Source organism: Ylistrum balloti, unplaced genomic scaffold, assembly GCF_031769215.1.
Source record: "Ylistrum balloti isolate Yb309-2 unplaced genomic scaffold, AGI_CSIRO_Ybal_v1 Utg369820, whole genome shotgun sequence".
In the NCBI taxonomy this organism is placed as follows: domain Eukaryota; kingdom Metazoa; phylum Mollusca; class Bivalvia; order Pectinida; family Pectinidae; genus Ylistrum; species Ylistrum balloti.
In genome coordinates, this window is record NW_026781988.1 from 1,089,331 (window position 1) to 1,106,108 (window position 16,778).

At 33.5% G+C, this 16,778-nt stretch overlaps 2 protein-coding genes across 2 annotated transcripts; one reads left to right on the plus strand and one right to left on the minus strand.

The window, feature by feature from the left end:
• Window positions 1-316: 316 nt before the first annotated feature.
• On the minus strand, window positions 317-8,688 carry LOC132545021 (2-oxoglutarate and iron-dependent oxygenase domain-containing protein 2-like). The gene is made up of 7 exons (XM_060208686.1): window positions 8,625-8,688; window positions 7,727-7,877; window positions 6,850-6,906; window positions 6,484-6,594; window positions 4,824-4,923; window positions 2,398-2,522; window positions 317-2,060 (listed from the first exon to the last, which is right to left on the minus strand). The coding sequence occupies exons 2-7, from the start codon at window positions 7,844-7,846 to the stop codon at window positions 1,548-1,550; spliced, it is 1,026 nt and encodes a 341-aa protein (XP_060064669.1). The 5' UTR covers window positions 7,847-7,877; window positions 8,625-8,688; the 3' UTR covers window positions 317-1,547.
• Window positions 8,689-8,774: 86 nt separating this feature from the next.
• Window positions 8,775-15,256, plus strand: LOC132545034 (uncharacterized). The gene is made up of 4 exons (XM_060208703.1): window positions 8,775-8,876; window positions 11,659-11,704; window positions 12,304-12,425; window positions 14,863-15,256. The coding sequence occupies exons 1-4, from the start codon at window positions 8,775-8,777 to the stop codon at window positions 15,181-15,183; spliced, it is 591 nt and encodes a 196-aa protein (XP_060064686.1). The 3' UTR covers window positions 15,184-15,256.
• The last annotated feature ends 1,522 nt before the right edge of the window (window positions 15,257-16,778 follow it).

Below are 16,778 nucleotides of genomic sequence, written 5' to 3' on the forward strand. Positions count from 1 at the left end.
GCAATCTAACTCCATAACGCACAATGAAATAGAAAACCTCACAATGGGATGATATTCGCTTCCAGATGTAAAACTTACCCGGTCTTCATCAACCTACACCAGATGGACGTTTAATCATTATCTGTGTCCACATCACGAAAATCGATATTGGGAACCAGCTCTAGAATATTGAATCAACTCCGACATGTAAACACCATGTTTGGAAATCAGGGGTCTTACTATCTAGAAATAAGAATATATTTATTTTGACTAATTAGTACTTTTTTCTGATTTTCCTTCTGGATAAATCCCTTAATTCCAGTAATGGCTATTGGTCTGTATAGTGCAATTTTATTCCATATCTCAATATTAATAAACAAAATATCTTACATTTTGACAAATTCTTTATCAACATGTTTACTTTGAAATCCTGCTCTGTATACTGTTTGTATCTGGTACATGTATTCATGTACTGTTAACTGAGAAGTGTTTGTTATAGATAAAAGTGGACTCGAGTTTGATATTGAAGCTGAAATATTTGTTAAATAATGCCAAAATCAACATTTTCCCATGAGGGCCTTTACTTCCCTTTGTTCTGTATGTTTAATGTATTTTATTTAGAAATAAAAAAGTCGTGACAGCCTTGGGAAATATAATCATACAGTTCAATGGGAGGCCGTGTGTTGTGAGTACACACCAAGGTAAACAAGTGATGTTTCTTTTTAATCAAAGTCTAATGAATATATCTTATTAACATTTTAAATATACTTCTTTGAAAATGGAACAGCATTGATATAACCAAGACTTATATTTGTAACCTGTTTTTGACAAGCTCTTTCACAAAGAGAGACAAATTAAGTTCAGATGGATATACCAATAGAGGCTGTTGGAACCTTATCACCAAACTCAACGAAGATGTAGCCAATAAGGACTTAAGTCGTGGTTTTGTCTTGGGTTTTGAATTTTCACGATATAAATTTTTGCCTATATATATGAAATCCTAGAAAGTCCTAATTCGGAAGGGAAAAAATATAAAATCGCATTATTACACTTTTATTTGCATAATAACGCCTTTCAAAAGCCGTAATAACACCTTTAAAAAAACCCAGACATTTCCACATAAAACTCTGTTATTTCTGCACTGCATGTATATCTATGGTTTCCATTATACTGTTAATTCATAATGCTATCTGTGAGTGTGTTATTATCTAAACTTGATGTCACAATATTTTATATTTACATGTGTATTAGCCAAAATATTACATATATATATATTCCATGAACAATAAGGCAATCACATGATAAAATGTAATCAATTTATATGGCTGGTCAGGTAACGCACTTCCCTACACCTAGGTATCCAGAGTTTGATTCACAGAATGAACATGTAAAGGCATGAAGCATCTGCCCAACCACTTGGGTTTTTCCCCAGATACTCTGGTTTCCTCCCACAGAAAGACCCTTTGCATACTTCCATCCAGGCCAACAAGAGTGATCAATTCATAATCACCAGAACTGTGAGATATACACAGTCAATGCTGACAACATGTTAGAATTTAATTGACAGGTCAATTAAGTGTGCACAAGTTGACAGTAGGCTGGGTAAACCCATCCCCATATCCGACCGTCTCCACTAGCTGTGGTTTATGGTCACACATTGGACATAAGTTGTTCCTGACCTTGGACGACCTCATCCAAACAATGAGGTTGTACCTCTCACCGTTGTGTATAGGTAATGCTCCATGGTAGTGCTGACCTCGGTGAACGATCCCAATACCAGCCTCATGATTATACTCTGAACACTCTGTATCTTCTAGTGGTACAGTCCTCATATTTCCAAAATATAGCGAGCCCCCTGTATAAGTCTTACCCAGAGACACATTTAATGTCACTTCAGCATTGTCATAGTGATAGTTAAGGTCAAGGTCCTCTCCCATTTTGTACTGCACAATAAAGGCTTTGTGCGAGTCAAGCTGTGATCCTCCCCATTCAGGATAAAGGATTGCGGCTAACTTTTGCAAATACTTCTCTCGGAATGGATTTAAAAAGCCTTCATCAAATCCGAGTTCATTCAATAATATCTGCAACAAGAATATGTTTCTAGACAGCCAAATAAGATATCAATGAAGAGCCATGATACTTTATATAAAGAAAATTTTGGCCCCCAATACATAGAGACTGAGGAAAGTTACATATAAACATCTTTATCATATGTTAATACCAGCCAACAAATTCAGACTTTAGATACAAATAACCCATTGAAATCAATATACACGTAGTTGCAATTTTCAAATATATTTAAAAGTGATATTAATTCTTGATGTCTAAGACATTCAATCAGAAAAGAATTTAATATCAATACAACAAATTTATTTTCTTTCCATAGAAATGTTAAAATGAAGAACAATGGAAACTTACTCCATATTTGTTCATTGTATTAGGTCGTCCCTTAGGGCAGTCACTTTTCTCAAAATGTTCAAGTTCTTCCATAAAAAGCTGACAAAATTCTTTAGTGAACACAGGGAATGAAAACACTCGCTCACCTGCAAACCCACATTTTACAGTATGACAGATTAAACAATTCAATTAACTCAGTTTCAGATAATCATCGACTGATTCCTAACAAAATCTTACTATATCATCAATCTTGAAAAATCAATGTTTATTAAAGAAGCTATCATGTTAAATTTTTTTTACAATTGAAAATGGTTTACAATATATCCTCTGTATTTCATATACAGGTTAGGTGTGCCCAATTCTTTATTTTTATATTTTTTTGACTAATTTATACCTTTTTCTGATTTTCCTTCTGGATGTTTCCCTTAATTCCAGTAAAGACTATTGGTCTGTATAGTTCAGTTTTATTCCTTATCTTAATATTTATAACAACTATCTCACATTTTGAAATTCTCTATTAACATGTTCACTTTGAAATCCCGGTCTGTATACTGTTTGTATCTAGTGCATGTGCATTTAAAGTAAACAGAGCAATATTTGTTTAGATGAAAGTGGACTCGAGTTTGATGTTGTAGCTGAAATATTTGATAATTATGCCAAAATTAACATTTTTCCTATATTTTCCTGTACTTTTAATGTATTTTGTTACTGTCTCCCTTCCTGCAGGACTGATTTTCCCTGTATGCTGTATGTATACTATATTGTATAAATGTCTCCCTTCCTGAAGGACTGATTTTCTCTGTATACTATATTGTATAAATGTCTCCCTTCCTGAAGGACTGATTTTCTCTGTATACTATATATACTATATTGTATAAATGTCTAACTTCCTGAAGGACTGATTTTCTCTGTATGCTGTATGTATACTATATTGTATAAATGTCTAACTTCCTGAAGGACTGATTTTCTCTGTATGCTGTATGTATACTATATTGTATAAATGTCTCCCTTCCTGAAGGACTGATTTTCTCTGTATACTATATATACTATATTGTATAAATGTCTTACTTCCTGAAGGACTGATTTTCTCTGTATGCTGTATGTATACTATATTGTATGAATGTCTTACTTCCTGAAGGACTGATTTTCTCTGTATACTATATATACTATATTGTATAAATGTCTTACTTCCTGAAGGACTGATTTTCTCTGTATGCTGTATGTATACTATATTGTATAAATGTCTCCCTTCCTGAAGGACTGATTTTCTCTGTATACTATATATACTATATTGTATGAATGTCTTACTTCCTGAAGGACTGATTTTCTCTGTATGCTGTATATATACTATATTGTATAAATGTCTAACTTCCTGAAGGACTAATTTTCTCTGTATACTATATATACTATATTGTATAAATGTCTAACTTCCTGAGGGACTGATTTTCTCTGTATACTGTATGTATACTATATTGTATAAATGTCTAACTTCCTGAAGGACTGATTTTCTCTGTATGCTGTATGTATACTATATTGTATAAATGTCTCACTTCCTACAGGACTGATTTTCTCTGTATACTATATATACTATATTGTATGAATGTCTTACTTCCTGCAGGACTAATTTTCTCTGTATACTATATATACTATATTGTATGAATGTCTAACTTCCTGAAGGACTGATTTTCCCTGTATACTGTATGTATACTATATTGTATGAATGTCTAACTTCCTGAAGGACTGATTTTCTCTGTATGCTGTATGTATACTATATTGTATAAATGTCTAACTTCCTGAGGGACTGATTTTCTCTGTATACTATATATACTATATTGTATAAATGTCTCACTTCCTACAGGACTGATTTTCTCTGTATACTATATATACTATATTGTATGAATGTCTTACTTCCTGCAGGACTAATTTTCTCTGTATACTATATATACTATATTGTATGAATGTCTAACTTCCTGAAGGACTGATTTTCTCTGTATACTATATATACTATATTGTATAAATGTCTCACTTCCTACAGGACTGATTTTCTCTGTATACTATATATACTATATTGTATAAATGTCTCACTTCCAACAGGACTGATTTTCTCTGTATACTATATATACTATATTGTATAAATGTCTTACTTCCTGAAGGACTGATTTTCTCTGTATATTGTATGTATACTATATTGTTTGAACGTCTTACTTTCTACACGACTGATCTTCTCCGTGTATTGTACATTTACCTTATTGTATAAATGTATGTGACGTGACAATAATGTATACTTGTATGCTTAAGCACACGCTCACATTTCATTGAGATAGTTTTTCGTACTTTTCTATTTACTTTACTTTGCCTCCAGGCCCCATCCTGGGGTTTCACCTTTAGAAACTCTCTTGAAAGCATACACTGCTAAAAAACATTTACCACACCACTGAAAGTCTTACCTCCTGTAGGACTGATGAGCTCAAATAACTTATCACTTGTGGTATCAAACTCTGAACACAGGTCAATCAACTTCTTAAACTCTGGAGCAAAATAACTTTCCTGGAATAACAAAAAAATTTGTTGGTATTTAAAAAAAATTTTACATCTGTTTTTGATCCATACTTTTTGCACCTAGGATCAATTTTGAGTCATTGGGGACAAAACAGATAAGTGATACAGATACAATTATTATTTGGCATATTTTGTGCTGCTTTTTGAAATATAAAATAATCATTTTCAAAGCCTATAGTATGCACATTACACACAGAAAAGTTCTGTGATAAAAATCAAGGTACAAATAATGTGAAACAAGAGAATAATTAAAAATGATATAGGCTTCCCAAAACAACTTTATTGAACACACAATTTCAACAAAGGGCAACAACTCTGTCATCAAGGGTTTTCATACCCTGGCTTTGGTACACAGAATGTCATCTTATTATGACTTAAGTATACACCAAGATTCATTATCCTACTTTAAATAAAAGCAAAGTTGTGCTCTGGACACGAAAAAAAATCAACAAAAGGCAGAAACTCTATTTTGGATTGCAGGCCCTGAATTTGGTATACTGCACATTGTCTCATTATCCTAGTATAAATACATGATAAGATATGCTGCAGACATGAAATTTTAACAAAAGACAAAAACTGTTTTATTGAGGGATTGTAGGTCCTGACTTAGTCCACTGCACATTGCTTTATTATGACTATTGTATACATAAAGTTTCAATATTCTACAAGCCAAGTTATGATATGGACATCAACATTTTCAAAAAGGGCAATAACTCTGTAATTAAATAGTTGCACGGCCCATCATTGAAACATTGAACAGTCTTAGTATGACAAAATATAAACATCAAGTTTCATAATCCTATTTTCAATGCAAGCAACTTATAGTTGTGCTGCAGACATGAAACAAAGGTTCATAACTCTGTAATTAAGGGGTTGCAGACAATAAATTTTGTACACTCCACATCCTCTTAGTATTTTGAATGTATCCATTAAGTTTCATGATCCTTGCTTCACTGTACAAAGTTGTGCTTCAGACATGAAAGGACGGACAAAGCCGCAACTATATGTTCTCCCAAAATTTTTTCAGGAAGCATGAGAATACCAACACTCAGTCAACACCTTCTCAGGAAGATTTCTTGCAAGATTGCGCTGAATCCCATTTGAGGATCTTAAGTTGAAGTTTAAAATGGTTTTGTACAAGATTACCATAATTGCTCAACTGCAATCGTGTTACAAAATGACTGTGGTGGCTGTCATGTTTTAACAATTGATGAGGCCTAAAGAATACTTCGTCAGTTTCATTTTATTAACACCTCCAGCAATTTTCAGCTCAATACCACCAGTGGAACTGGAGAAGTTTAACATGTATGTTTTCAAGATGGAGGTCATATTTGGTGATCATCTTGGATTCGGTCTGGCCCAAAACATAGAATGTTTAGTCAGGACTTTTTCTGAATCATTCCTGGGAAGTCCATCAGTGGTACTGGAGAAGAAGTTTAATATGTGAAAAGTTAACAGAAGACAAAGGCTAATTACACAATGGCTACAAGTCATCCTACCCAAAGGTGTGATGACCTAAATATCTAAATGTATGTATCCGTGTCATACCTTCAATGTGTAGATTTCCGGGTGTAGACGTTGGTAATTTTTCTTAATTGTTTCTCTTCTCATCAAATAGTCCCTACCAAGATTCTTCCTTCTCTCCTGCTCCACCATGAGCTGTAATAACAAAAGTAGATTTGTAGGACTTTGTCACTGGTCTTTGGCTGTATGTTTTGCTAACAGTCAAGGTCATTTGAGGTGAGGGCTCCTTGTATTAGCTGGTGACTACTTTGCTGTACTGTATACAGGAGGCCGTCTGAAGTATTGAACCTTACATCTCAAGCACAAGTATAATATACAGGACAGGGATTCCTTGGTGTGGGTCACTGAAGACTAACTAAATACCTATAATACATCACAACAAATAGTTACCTGATTCATGACATGATCCAGTTTGAGTTTGGTATTACATCCTCTTTGTTTCAAATTCTTAAAAAAAAAAGAAAATTGATAGATAAATGTAAGTAATAAAACAGTGATTTTTCACTCTTACTTCATCAGAAAATATTTATAGCAACAAAACTTTGTTCATGACTCATTGCATATTTTTAATTTTATCCTAAAAAGTTCTAAATAATTGTCACACTTAAATCACATTCTTAACAGAATGTTCTGCATTGTTTCCTGCATTTCCAAAACACTTTAAGTCAATAAAGAGATTAGATTCACAAAACACATATTCAACAGTTTAATGACTACTGTGTACAATATTTTTAAATATAAATGTTAATTTTACAAGAATGTAGTCATGCTGTAACATACAAGTCCACACTGTAAATACTGCAAACTTATTTGTAAAGAGTCCAACTGTATATCCTCAAGCATACAGGAAATGTACAGGAAACAATACATGCTAAAGAAATAAATAACAGGTAGGATTTTACTCATTTCCAGGTAACAGAATCAGTAATGTGTTATCCAGAAATTTTGGCATTTCAAAATAAAAACTAAGTTGTTCCATCATCCTTGTCTTCCTATAATCTTGTTGTTGCAGTCATGAGAAACACTTTAAACACGAAAGATTAAAAGGCTAAAAAAAACTATCACCATAGCGACCAGTACCAGGTAATTATTTCCAGGTATCAATCACCTTTAATATGTACATAAGGTCAGTGTAAATCAGATCAAAAGAATATTTCAATTAAGTTGATCTACAGGTATATTACAATTTATATACAAAATGATAACATACCACATAATTGTCTAATCTAAGTCTTGATAAATAATATTTAACAGAATGATTTCTTACCATTTCATAGTCATTTAAAAACTGGCGTTCATTCTCAAAAATGACATGAATGTCATAGTCTTTCAAGAAATAATTGTGCGTATAAAAGCACCTGCACACAAAAAACTTGGTGTCTGTCATCTTATGTTTTCATCGATACCACTCAGATTCTCTAAAAGAAAACAGGAACAAATATATAGCTGTTTACAGTGTCAGACGGATGAACAATTACTCATAATCTGTAAATATATGCACAAATTCCAGTTCAGCTATAGGGTACATTGGTGTCCAGGCCTAAATAATATGTAAACATTCAATATCTAGTTATTTCTGGTTAAACACAAAATTCAAGATACACTTTTTAATTAGTCTTTTTTTTCTTTTATGAATTGGAATCAACTTACAAAAGTTCATGTACATGTATATTTGTGTATTGTGGTCTCTGTGCATATCTACATTAAATTTTGCATTTCAAAGGGACGTTGCTGTCCTTATTGTTTTATCTTAGTCTGTGTTTGTAAGTAATTTCAAAGAAGAATAACATCTAACAGACATACGATTATATTCGGTATTATATAATGTATTTACAAGTAAATGTATATAATTTTGTGTATACACAGGTACCAGCTTCGTCTGTCAATATTAGTACACGTGTAGTGACTGACGAAGTTGGTACCTGTGATCTATGTACCTGTCAAGACATCTGAACAGCTTAAACTGTCATTTTTGTTGTCATAAACTAAAAAGACAATTCCGACTATTTTGACCAATTGCATAACATCGAAATTTTAAAAATAATAATAAACATGAAGCGATGCAGGACAAGACGTAAATAGTACTTGATAGTTAAATAAATCGTGTTGTTATCCAAAAACATAACGGGACACTAAAATCGAATATAAAAATACATTGTATATACCTCCATCCCTTCTGCTGTTGGATTATTCCTACTAATGTGACCCATGATCAAAATGAAAGCGAAAGAGGCCATCTGGCCTGTGTTAATGAAAAGCTTTGCTATCGCAACTTGCGATTAAAACTTTCAAAGGATCACGACAAAACTATAAACATGGCCGCCACCACGACGGACACGCCAATGCAATCGACCTCTAAACACGGGCAAGAAAACTCAGAGGATAAAGATCCTACTAAATTCAGAGATATATGGAGGGTATGAGTTTATCACAATACATGATTATGTTTTGATATGATAGAGCCATGCCTGAAAATACGGCAGCGTTCGACAGTATATGATATCATCGTGACAGACAGGTATTGGAGCACCGGCAAATCTGTCTGTATAGGCAGACTTGGTGATATAGTCAAATCTGATTAAATATTTATAGTGAAAATTTAAACTGCTGAGCCACCCCTGATCGCATCATGGTGTACACATCGAAAAAATGGACGATTAATGTAATCTAATGAGTTGGAAAAACAAATGCCTTTGCCTTTTCACAGAACATGATGCTGAAAACACATCAGTTGCCCAAATATTAATTTGCATCAAACGGTTGTGTATAATTATCTGCAGAAGACAAAAATAGTGATGTTATGTCATATTGGATGGACTAGTTTTAGAGTTTGTTACTAAATAGCATGTGTATGTGGATACTGAAAATATGTAATGATGAAATTTTTTTTAAAAATTGCCTAAAATTGAGCAAATATGCCAAAAAACAATCATTTCTCTGACTTACATGACTTGTCATTCCATATTTCCATCTGCACAAAAGAAACGTGACTGGATCTCACCTGTGTGTTTTACATTTGCCCTTTATATGTATATTGTATATTGACTATATTGTCAAATCTTCCTATATTGCCAGATTTGCCAGTGCTCCGAGGGATCCAGTACCTGAGATATTTTTGTCTAAATCATTGGAGTTAATGGTACTTTTTTACTTAGATTTGTCAAATAATAAATTGGGTGTCCTTGGATATCTTGGTGGGGTGGGGATGGGAAGGTGGGCAATTGAGGGCAAGAAGGTACATGTAAAATGGTTTGGAATTTGCAGTATGTTCCCAGGCCCTTTAAACTATTCAACTTTCAACTGTGTGCTGTTCCCTTTGCTCATTCTTCATGCTTTTCGCAAGAAAGACTTAGAATAAGTTAGTAGTTAAACCTGCTTGGTGTTCACACCTTATTTTTTTTCTGTTTCCTGTTTAAAATTAAAAAAAGACATATGCATTTGGAAATATCTAGAACTGTGATGACTTGAAATTCTGAAAAACAAATAGCTGCATGTAATGGATGTGGTCACTTTGACAAATCACCTGGTCTTGAGAAAAACAATCTGGTTTTGATTTTGGAATTAATTACTCCAACAATGTTAAAGGTTCAACATGGTGAGAAACTTTTGACAGACGCAAATACAATCAGTGAAACTAAGAATACCTATTTATTTTGGAGGAATCAATATACAAAGAAAAAATAAAAATCTACAGCTTTTTGTTACCTCTCTCTTTTACACGCAATGTGTTACTAATTACCAACATAAAAATGTAAATCACTTGGATGAAAAACCAATCAAACGGACTGTTTAAAGAGAGTACTTTATTTCAACGAGTGATGAATTGTGCCATTATTGTGATGTAAATGTTTTATGTTGTCATGATGTTAGATAACATTGTAAACTACCTCAAGAAATGAAGAACAATTTTATTCACCTAACACAGAAATCTCAAGTCAAATTCATATTGAAATCAGATAAAATAAAAACTAATGGAAATAAGTAGATTAGGGCATTCTATCCAGACATTCATAGTTGTGTGAAAACATTTTTGAGGGCATATTTTGTATATCTATAGATCTGTTTCCGGTATGATAAACCATACAATTTGCAAATGTAGCTCCTACATAATAGGATCAAGTCAATGCCTTTATTATGTCATATACCAGTCTTGAGAAAGCTTCATGTACGCTCATGTGCCCAAAAACTGTGCTCTTATTAAAACTGCAAACAGTGTGTGCACTTAAGTCTAGAGGGGTAATGGTATACAGGCATACTGCAATACACAAAATAATATATTGTATTGTGGTACAAATGTCATGATATATCACACTGAAGGTGTTTTGTATTAATTTCTTAAGGATTCTAAATAAATCATAGCTTATGTCGAACTGTCTTAGAACAATTTTGCTATTGGAACGTTTGTGAAAATGAAGCATTTGTTAGATCCTGTATCAGTCAGTAACAAATGGTGGCATCAGACAATGAATTTGAGACATCCAAAAGCTGAAGGCCAAAGATTATATTTAGGAAGAGTTCTTTTTTTACCTAATTGAGGTGATTTCTTCCATTTACTATAAATGTTTTGTTTCAAAGTTTATTAAATGATGATATGTGTACTTGATGTGTAAAGTTGTTCATGTCTTTTATCCTTATACCCATTGTAATAGTTTTCCATTTCAGAACATAGACACAATTTATGCCCAAACTATGAAAGGTCACTGTAGATAACTTTATACAATGCACTGATGCTTATATAGGGTGAGAGCCACTTCCACAGTTGCAGCTCTCTTCAAGCAGTCATTTTCGGTGTCTTTGTCTCATAATTATGATTTTACAAACAATGGAAGGCCAAAATAATACACAGAGAGGTAACAAGTTTTAAATTTTATTGTAAAATTTGATTACAAATTAGTTATAGCGAAACTACTTGGTTAGTGATCACAGTTGTGATGGGACAATGATGAAAGATCAAAAGAGGATCAGTTACCTTGAACTTTTTAACCTCAACTGATGCAATGATCAATATCATTTTTTTTTATAACCATCATTGGATTACATTATTATTTTGTTTCAGCATGATTAACAAGATTTCATATTAAATGATAGCTAATTAAGTGATAGATAACATGAATTAACAGCTATAATATGACTATCTGTTTTAGCTAATTAAGTGATAGATAACATGAATTAACAGCTGTAATATGATTATCATTACAGATAAAGCCCTGCCGTCATTACATCATGGCGTACGAACTCTGTAGAGGTAAGGAAAATGGCTTTTAAGCTTTTTTATACACCCAAGTACATAAACATATGACAAGACAGTGTATGGTATGATGTTGAGTGGCTGTGGAGACCATCTCAGAATTACTTCTATTCCATAACTTAGCAAGGTAATTTTCACTCTATATACATTCAACAATGTACACTGCACCTTCACGAAAACATCATAGATACATAACCGGTTAACACTGGGCCTCTCTTGTGAATTTCATATCAAAAACCAAATCAGTGTTAGAACATTCTTGTACGTCATTGTAGCCAATAAGTATGGTGAAATGCTATTGGTATGACTTATAATGATAAGTCCCCTATCCTTGTCTTTTATCCAAGTTAACTCCCTTCCCTTGCACCAAAGACCCATCCTCATCCAGCTCTGCATAGCCATCAGATTAAAAACCTTCAAGTATAACATGATATGTATTGCATTATATTGCCTTGGTATCATGATGTGTCTTTAAACTTTACCTTAACTCTGGAAACTCTACCTTAATTCTGACACCCATTATACATATATATAGTTGATGAATTGTAAAATATCACTGTACATGTATACCAATTTGTTTGTGTTTACTAAAACAGACTGGAGAACAAAATACTATCATCGTTACTGGGATGGAGAGAAGGATGTCGACTGTTCGTCTTTGAGGAAGAATGTAAAGATGTGTGAAGAGCTAGCTGAAAATGAAAGTGTAGAAGCCTATGTAAGTTGAAACTTCTCCTAAAGCAATATATATATATATACTGATTTGTTTAAAACTTAGCTGTGAAGGAATGTCAGACAATAATTACCAGGGACGACACGCGACCACTACAGACAACAGACAATCATAGCAACGACAGACAATCACCAGGGCCAACAGACAATCATAGCAACGACAGACAATCACCAGGGCCAACAGACAATCATAGTGACGACAGACAATCACCAGGGCCAACAGACAATCATAGCAACGACAGACAATCACCAGGGCCAACAGACAATCATAGCAACGACAGACAATCACCAGGGCCAACAGACAATCATAGCAACGACAGACAATCACCAGGGCCAACAGACAATCATAGTGACGACAGACAATCAAAGGGATGTCAGACAATCACAAGGCTCCAGTTTCATGAATCTTTCTTAAATTAGAATTGCCTATAGTGACACATAAGTTACAAAAGTTAAAGAGATTTCCTTAAATCGAAGAGTTTTCTTTACTTACATAACTTTTTTTTCTTTAGTAATTAAGTTTTCCTTAAATTAAGGAAGATTAAAGAAACTGGGGCCAGGGATGACAGTTCATTTAGAAAATTAATGTCTCTTATCATCTGAAAACATATGTTGATGCTGTGCCAAGTTGGACTCTAATAAGTGTTCAGCCAAAATCAAAATCAAAATATTACTAACCCTGATGGAGACTAATAGGTTATATAATGACAGGTAGCAGCATATTAGAGTAGATACAACATGAAGTATAAATATATTGGAGTTATCTAGCCTTTTGTATTACAACCCACACAAGATGTCACTATACATCAATATTTATTGACTGAATATTGTGCCCACATTTTAGGTATGTTAGGAGTAGAAGAAACTGAATATTTGTCCTGAAGAAGCCCGTTAATGGGGCAAAACCAGTCGACTAACACCAGATAGATTTACAAACCTACCCTGATGCTGCTGGCATTGATACCCTTACTTTACCTCAACATTTGTATTTAGTTTCCTATTCTTAATGATGTGTGCACTCACCTGGAAAGTCAGCTATAAAAAGGCAGACTTGATTTATGAAGCATATAATTTCTAAAATGATTCATTCTTCTTCATCCCATGCATCATGGTTACTTGTCATTGTGAAATGTTTGTCCAGGTGTTGCTTGCTATGGTCAAGTCTACATTAGTTTTTTTAAAAAGTTTTTAGATCCAGGTATTTGGTTTGAGAATTCACAAATTCTGTTCATAATGAACACTCATACGATCATTATGCATTGCTACGTCATGGCCTAAAGGATGTAGTCACAAACTCTAAGATTAAGGTGTAAGCAGTTCTAGAGTCGTATGGAAAAATCCAAATAAAATTTTATATAGAATTGTTAGCTCTACTATGAATAGGTACAAAGTATGCTAAAAGAAATTATCTTGACAAATACTAATGGTTATGGTGAAAGAATTGTTTTTCAAAATTTCTTATCCACTTCTGATACGCAACTATGAGACCTAAATGAATGTTTCATCACTTGCTACCTTAGCATGCATCATTTGAAAAATAAGATTATTTTTACTTCTTTTGCAACCTTCATAACAATAATGTGAGATAGCTGTAGTGATGATATCTGATAAGCTGTAAAGTAGCATCCTTGGAAAAGTTAAACATTTTCAGTTGAAGAACTCTGAAGCTGATATTCACAGATTTTGAAATTCGTCAAGGACTTGGTTCTCATAAAACCTAGAAAAAGAATACTACAAGCTTGAAGGAATAATGGGAGATTTATTACATAAAAACAATTAAGATTTGCTTTCAAGGCTGCAAAGGTCAAGTGTTTGAAACAAGTAAACATCTCATGAATGTTGGTCAGTAGTTTGCTGGTATAGAGGTATCTTATATTTTTTCAAGTGAACTGCTTTGATCTATTTTTGTCAAAGGAGCCAGATGTGTGCAATGCTTAAAAGACCTTCGATGAAGGCATGGATTAGTAATTAGTTTTATTACCAAAAAAATACATCATCAAGCTTGTTAAAAGATATAAACTGAAGGAAAAATGATGCAAAGTTCATTTTCAGATATTTAACTGACCTTTATCTTTGGTTCTAAACCATGGTAAACAGTCAAACATTTAGGAAACAGCAAGGATTAGAAATAGATTTGGCAAGTACATTGGGAAGTTCATCTTTGAATTATTGTCATTTTGAGGGAAAATGAAATGTTGTATTATTGATAGAAATACATCATTGATAGAGGTATACCAGAAAATATAGTGTATACAACACCAGACACTGTATTGTGTGAAGGTATACCAGAAATGCAGTGTATATACTGGTAATACCAGACGCTGTATTGTCCTTGAAGTAGAGTAAAGAAATAAATCACATTATGACTGCTTCAAACATTGTATTGTTGCTGTTAGAGATAACATTAATTATTCTGGTTTCAGGAATATTTACTCAAGGTAGAAGAGGCTAAGTGTCAGAAACGTTTAGATAGTGTACAGAACAATGATGTGTGGGAGTATCGAACATCTCCACCGACAGGCTGGTATACCAACATGATAAACAACGACCCAGCCACAGTTAGTCAAGTAGAAGGTAGGGAACCCAAATGTGAAGAGGACCGCCAGCCTTTCCCTAACCGCCATGTAGAACGATACAGTCCCACTTGTAAGGACCAAGGGCTTAGTGATATAAAGCCCAAGTTGTGGCTGAAGCCTCTCTCGGACAGCTATAAGGACAGTGGCAGTATGTGTGTGATATCCTAACCAGAACAACCCTGTTCAGCTCTGAACAGGGATTATCACCACTAGCTTTACAATAAATTGTTTTATTTTATAATTGGTTTTTATTTTTATTCTTCATGCCAAGATTGATCTGACCAAATGTCACGCATTTCAACACCTGAACAGAAATATAGATTTATTATCACCATTGACATGTTGATTTCAAATTTCATCAGATAGAAAAAATATTTAATTCATTCCACTTATGAACATATAAGAAATGTACAGTGTGTTGGATCAATGCAGTGAGGATTGGAGTTACTGAAAGTAGCTAATAGGTTGTCCTTTTATGTACATACTATGTAGAAACACCATGGACAGCTCTTTTTACATATATACTTAGGGGATAATAGGCTTATTCTTAAGCATATACATGTTCAGGAGAATAGATAATGAATTTGATTTTAATGCAAAAAGAAGAAAAGAATAAAAATGGCAAAATTCATCAAATCTCAAGTTTTTGTATAAAAATTAGCATACTATCCCCATTCTGAAATAATTTGAGTCTAAACGAATGTAAACATCACAATATCAAGGAAATTCAACAAAAGCTAAGACTTGCATAATTTGTTTGAAACTATCACTGAAATGTTCTTAGCCAATCAAATCACTCCTTTCATCAATTGATGATTTAGAAAGATCTGCCCACTTCCTTATCAAGTTGTTGATAGATTCAGGTTAGGATGTAGGTCAAGGCATTTGAAAAAATCTTCAAATGTTTCTCTGCGTGGATTATCAGTCTAGATTGTTGTTTCTATGGATCCTTAGTGTTCAAACTCGAAATTCGTTGTCTATCTCTGAATGGTAAAGGTACATGTACAATGTATTGGTTCACTAAAGTTGATTGATGGAACATGAGAGATCCGTGGAACGGTATCGACAAAAGATCCTGACGAGACTCATCCGAAGTTGTCAGTACGTTTCTTTTAAATGGAGACTTGGATTTATGTATCATTCTCTATAGAATTATTGTAGTGGCTTTGAAGTTGGGAATCACTCATTTGTAATCTTCAAAAAGAGCAAATTTGGGCAAAATCCAATCATTCCTGCAAGAGTAGAATTTTTAAGAATTTGCTCTGTTTCCTGCATGGAACCTTGCCCATCCCAAGTAGCAGACCCTTCGTTTATACAAAATTGATTTCCTTTCCCTCAAAAATCCGTTCAGTCGTTCATGTCTAGTTACGATTTATTAGAAAAAGTGACTTTGGGCCATGTGAGCTAAACAATCCTCTACTGCACTTTACACGACATAAGGAATATAATACCAATGAGATTATTGGAATCTTTGTCAGTATATTGATCATATGTTAACCACTTTCATAAAAACTTAAATATTGAGTCACTCGTGAAATGCAATTGCCAAAAGTTCGGGAAATGGGTTTGCTACTATCCAGCAATGGAAAAAATAGAAACAACCAAGCATATTTTACATCTTCGTGATACGTTTTCCCTATTTGTAATGTTAGATCAAGATTTACTGATATTTATAGTTCTTGACCAAATTCTTCAAGACATTTCTTGTTATTTGTAGACGAGATATTACCGATCTAAAAGTGAATTGAAGGATTTGGAAAGGC

Excerpts from the sequence above, each read along its gene's own strand:
- LOC132545021 (XM_060208686.1), bottom strand. The coding sequence starts at position 7,846 with ATGACAGACACCAAGTTTTTTGTGTGCAGGTGCTTTTATACGCACAAT. Across the intron at positions 6,907-7,726 it reads TTTTAAATGACTATGAAATG|AATTTGAAACAAAGAGGATG; the intron begins GTAAGAAATCAT and ends TTTTTTTTTAAG. Across the intron at positions 2,061-2,397 it reads ATACAATGAACAAATATGGA|ATATTATTGAATGAACTCGG; the intron begins GTAAGTTTCCAT and ends TTCTTGTTGCAG.
- LOC132545034 (XM_060208703.1), top strand. The coding sequence starts at position 8,775 with ATGGCCGCCACCACGACGGACACGCCAATGCAATCGACCTCTAAACAC. Across the intron at positions 11,705-12,303 it reads GGCGTACGAACTCTGTAGAG|ACTGGAGAACAAAATACTAT; the intron begins GTAAGGAAAATG and ends TTACTAAAACAG. Across the intron at positions 12,426-14,862 it reads ATGAAAGTGTAGAAGCCTAT|GAATATTTACTCAAGGTAGA; the intron begins GTAAGTTGAAAC and ends TTCTGGTTTCAG.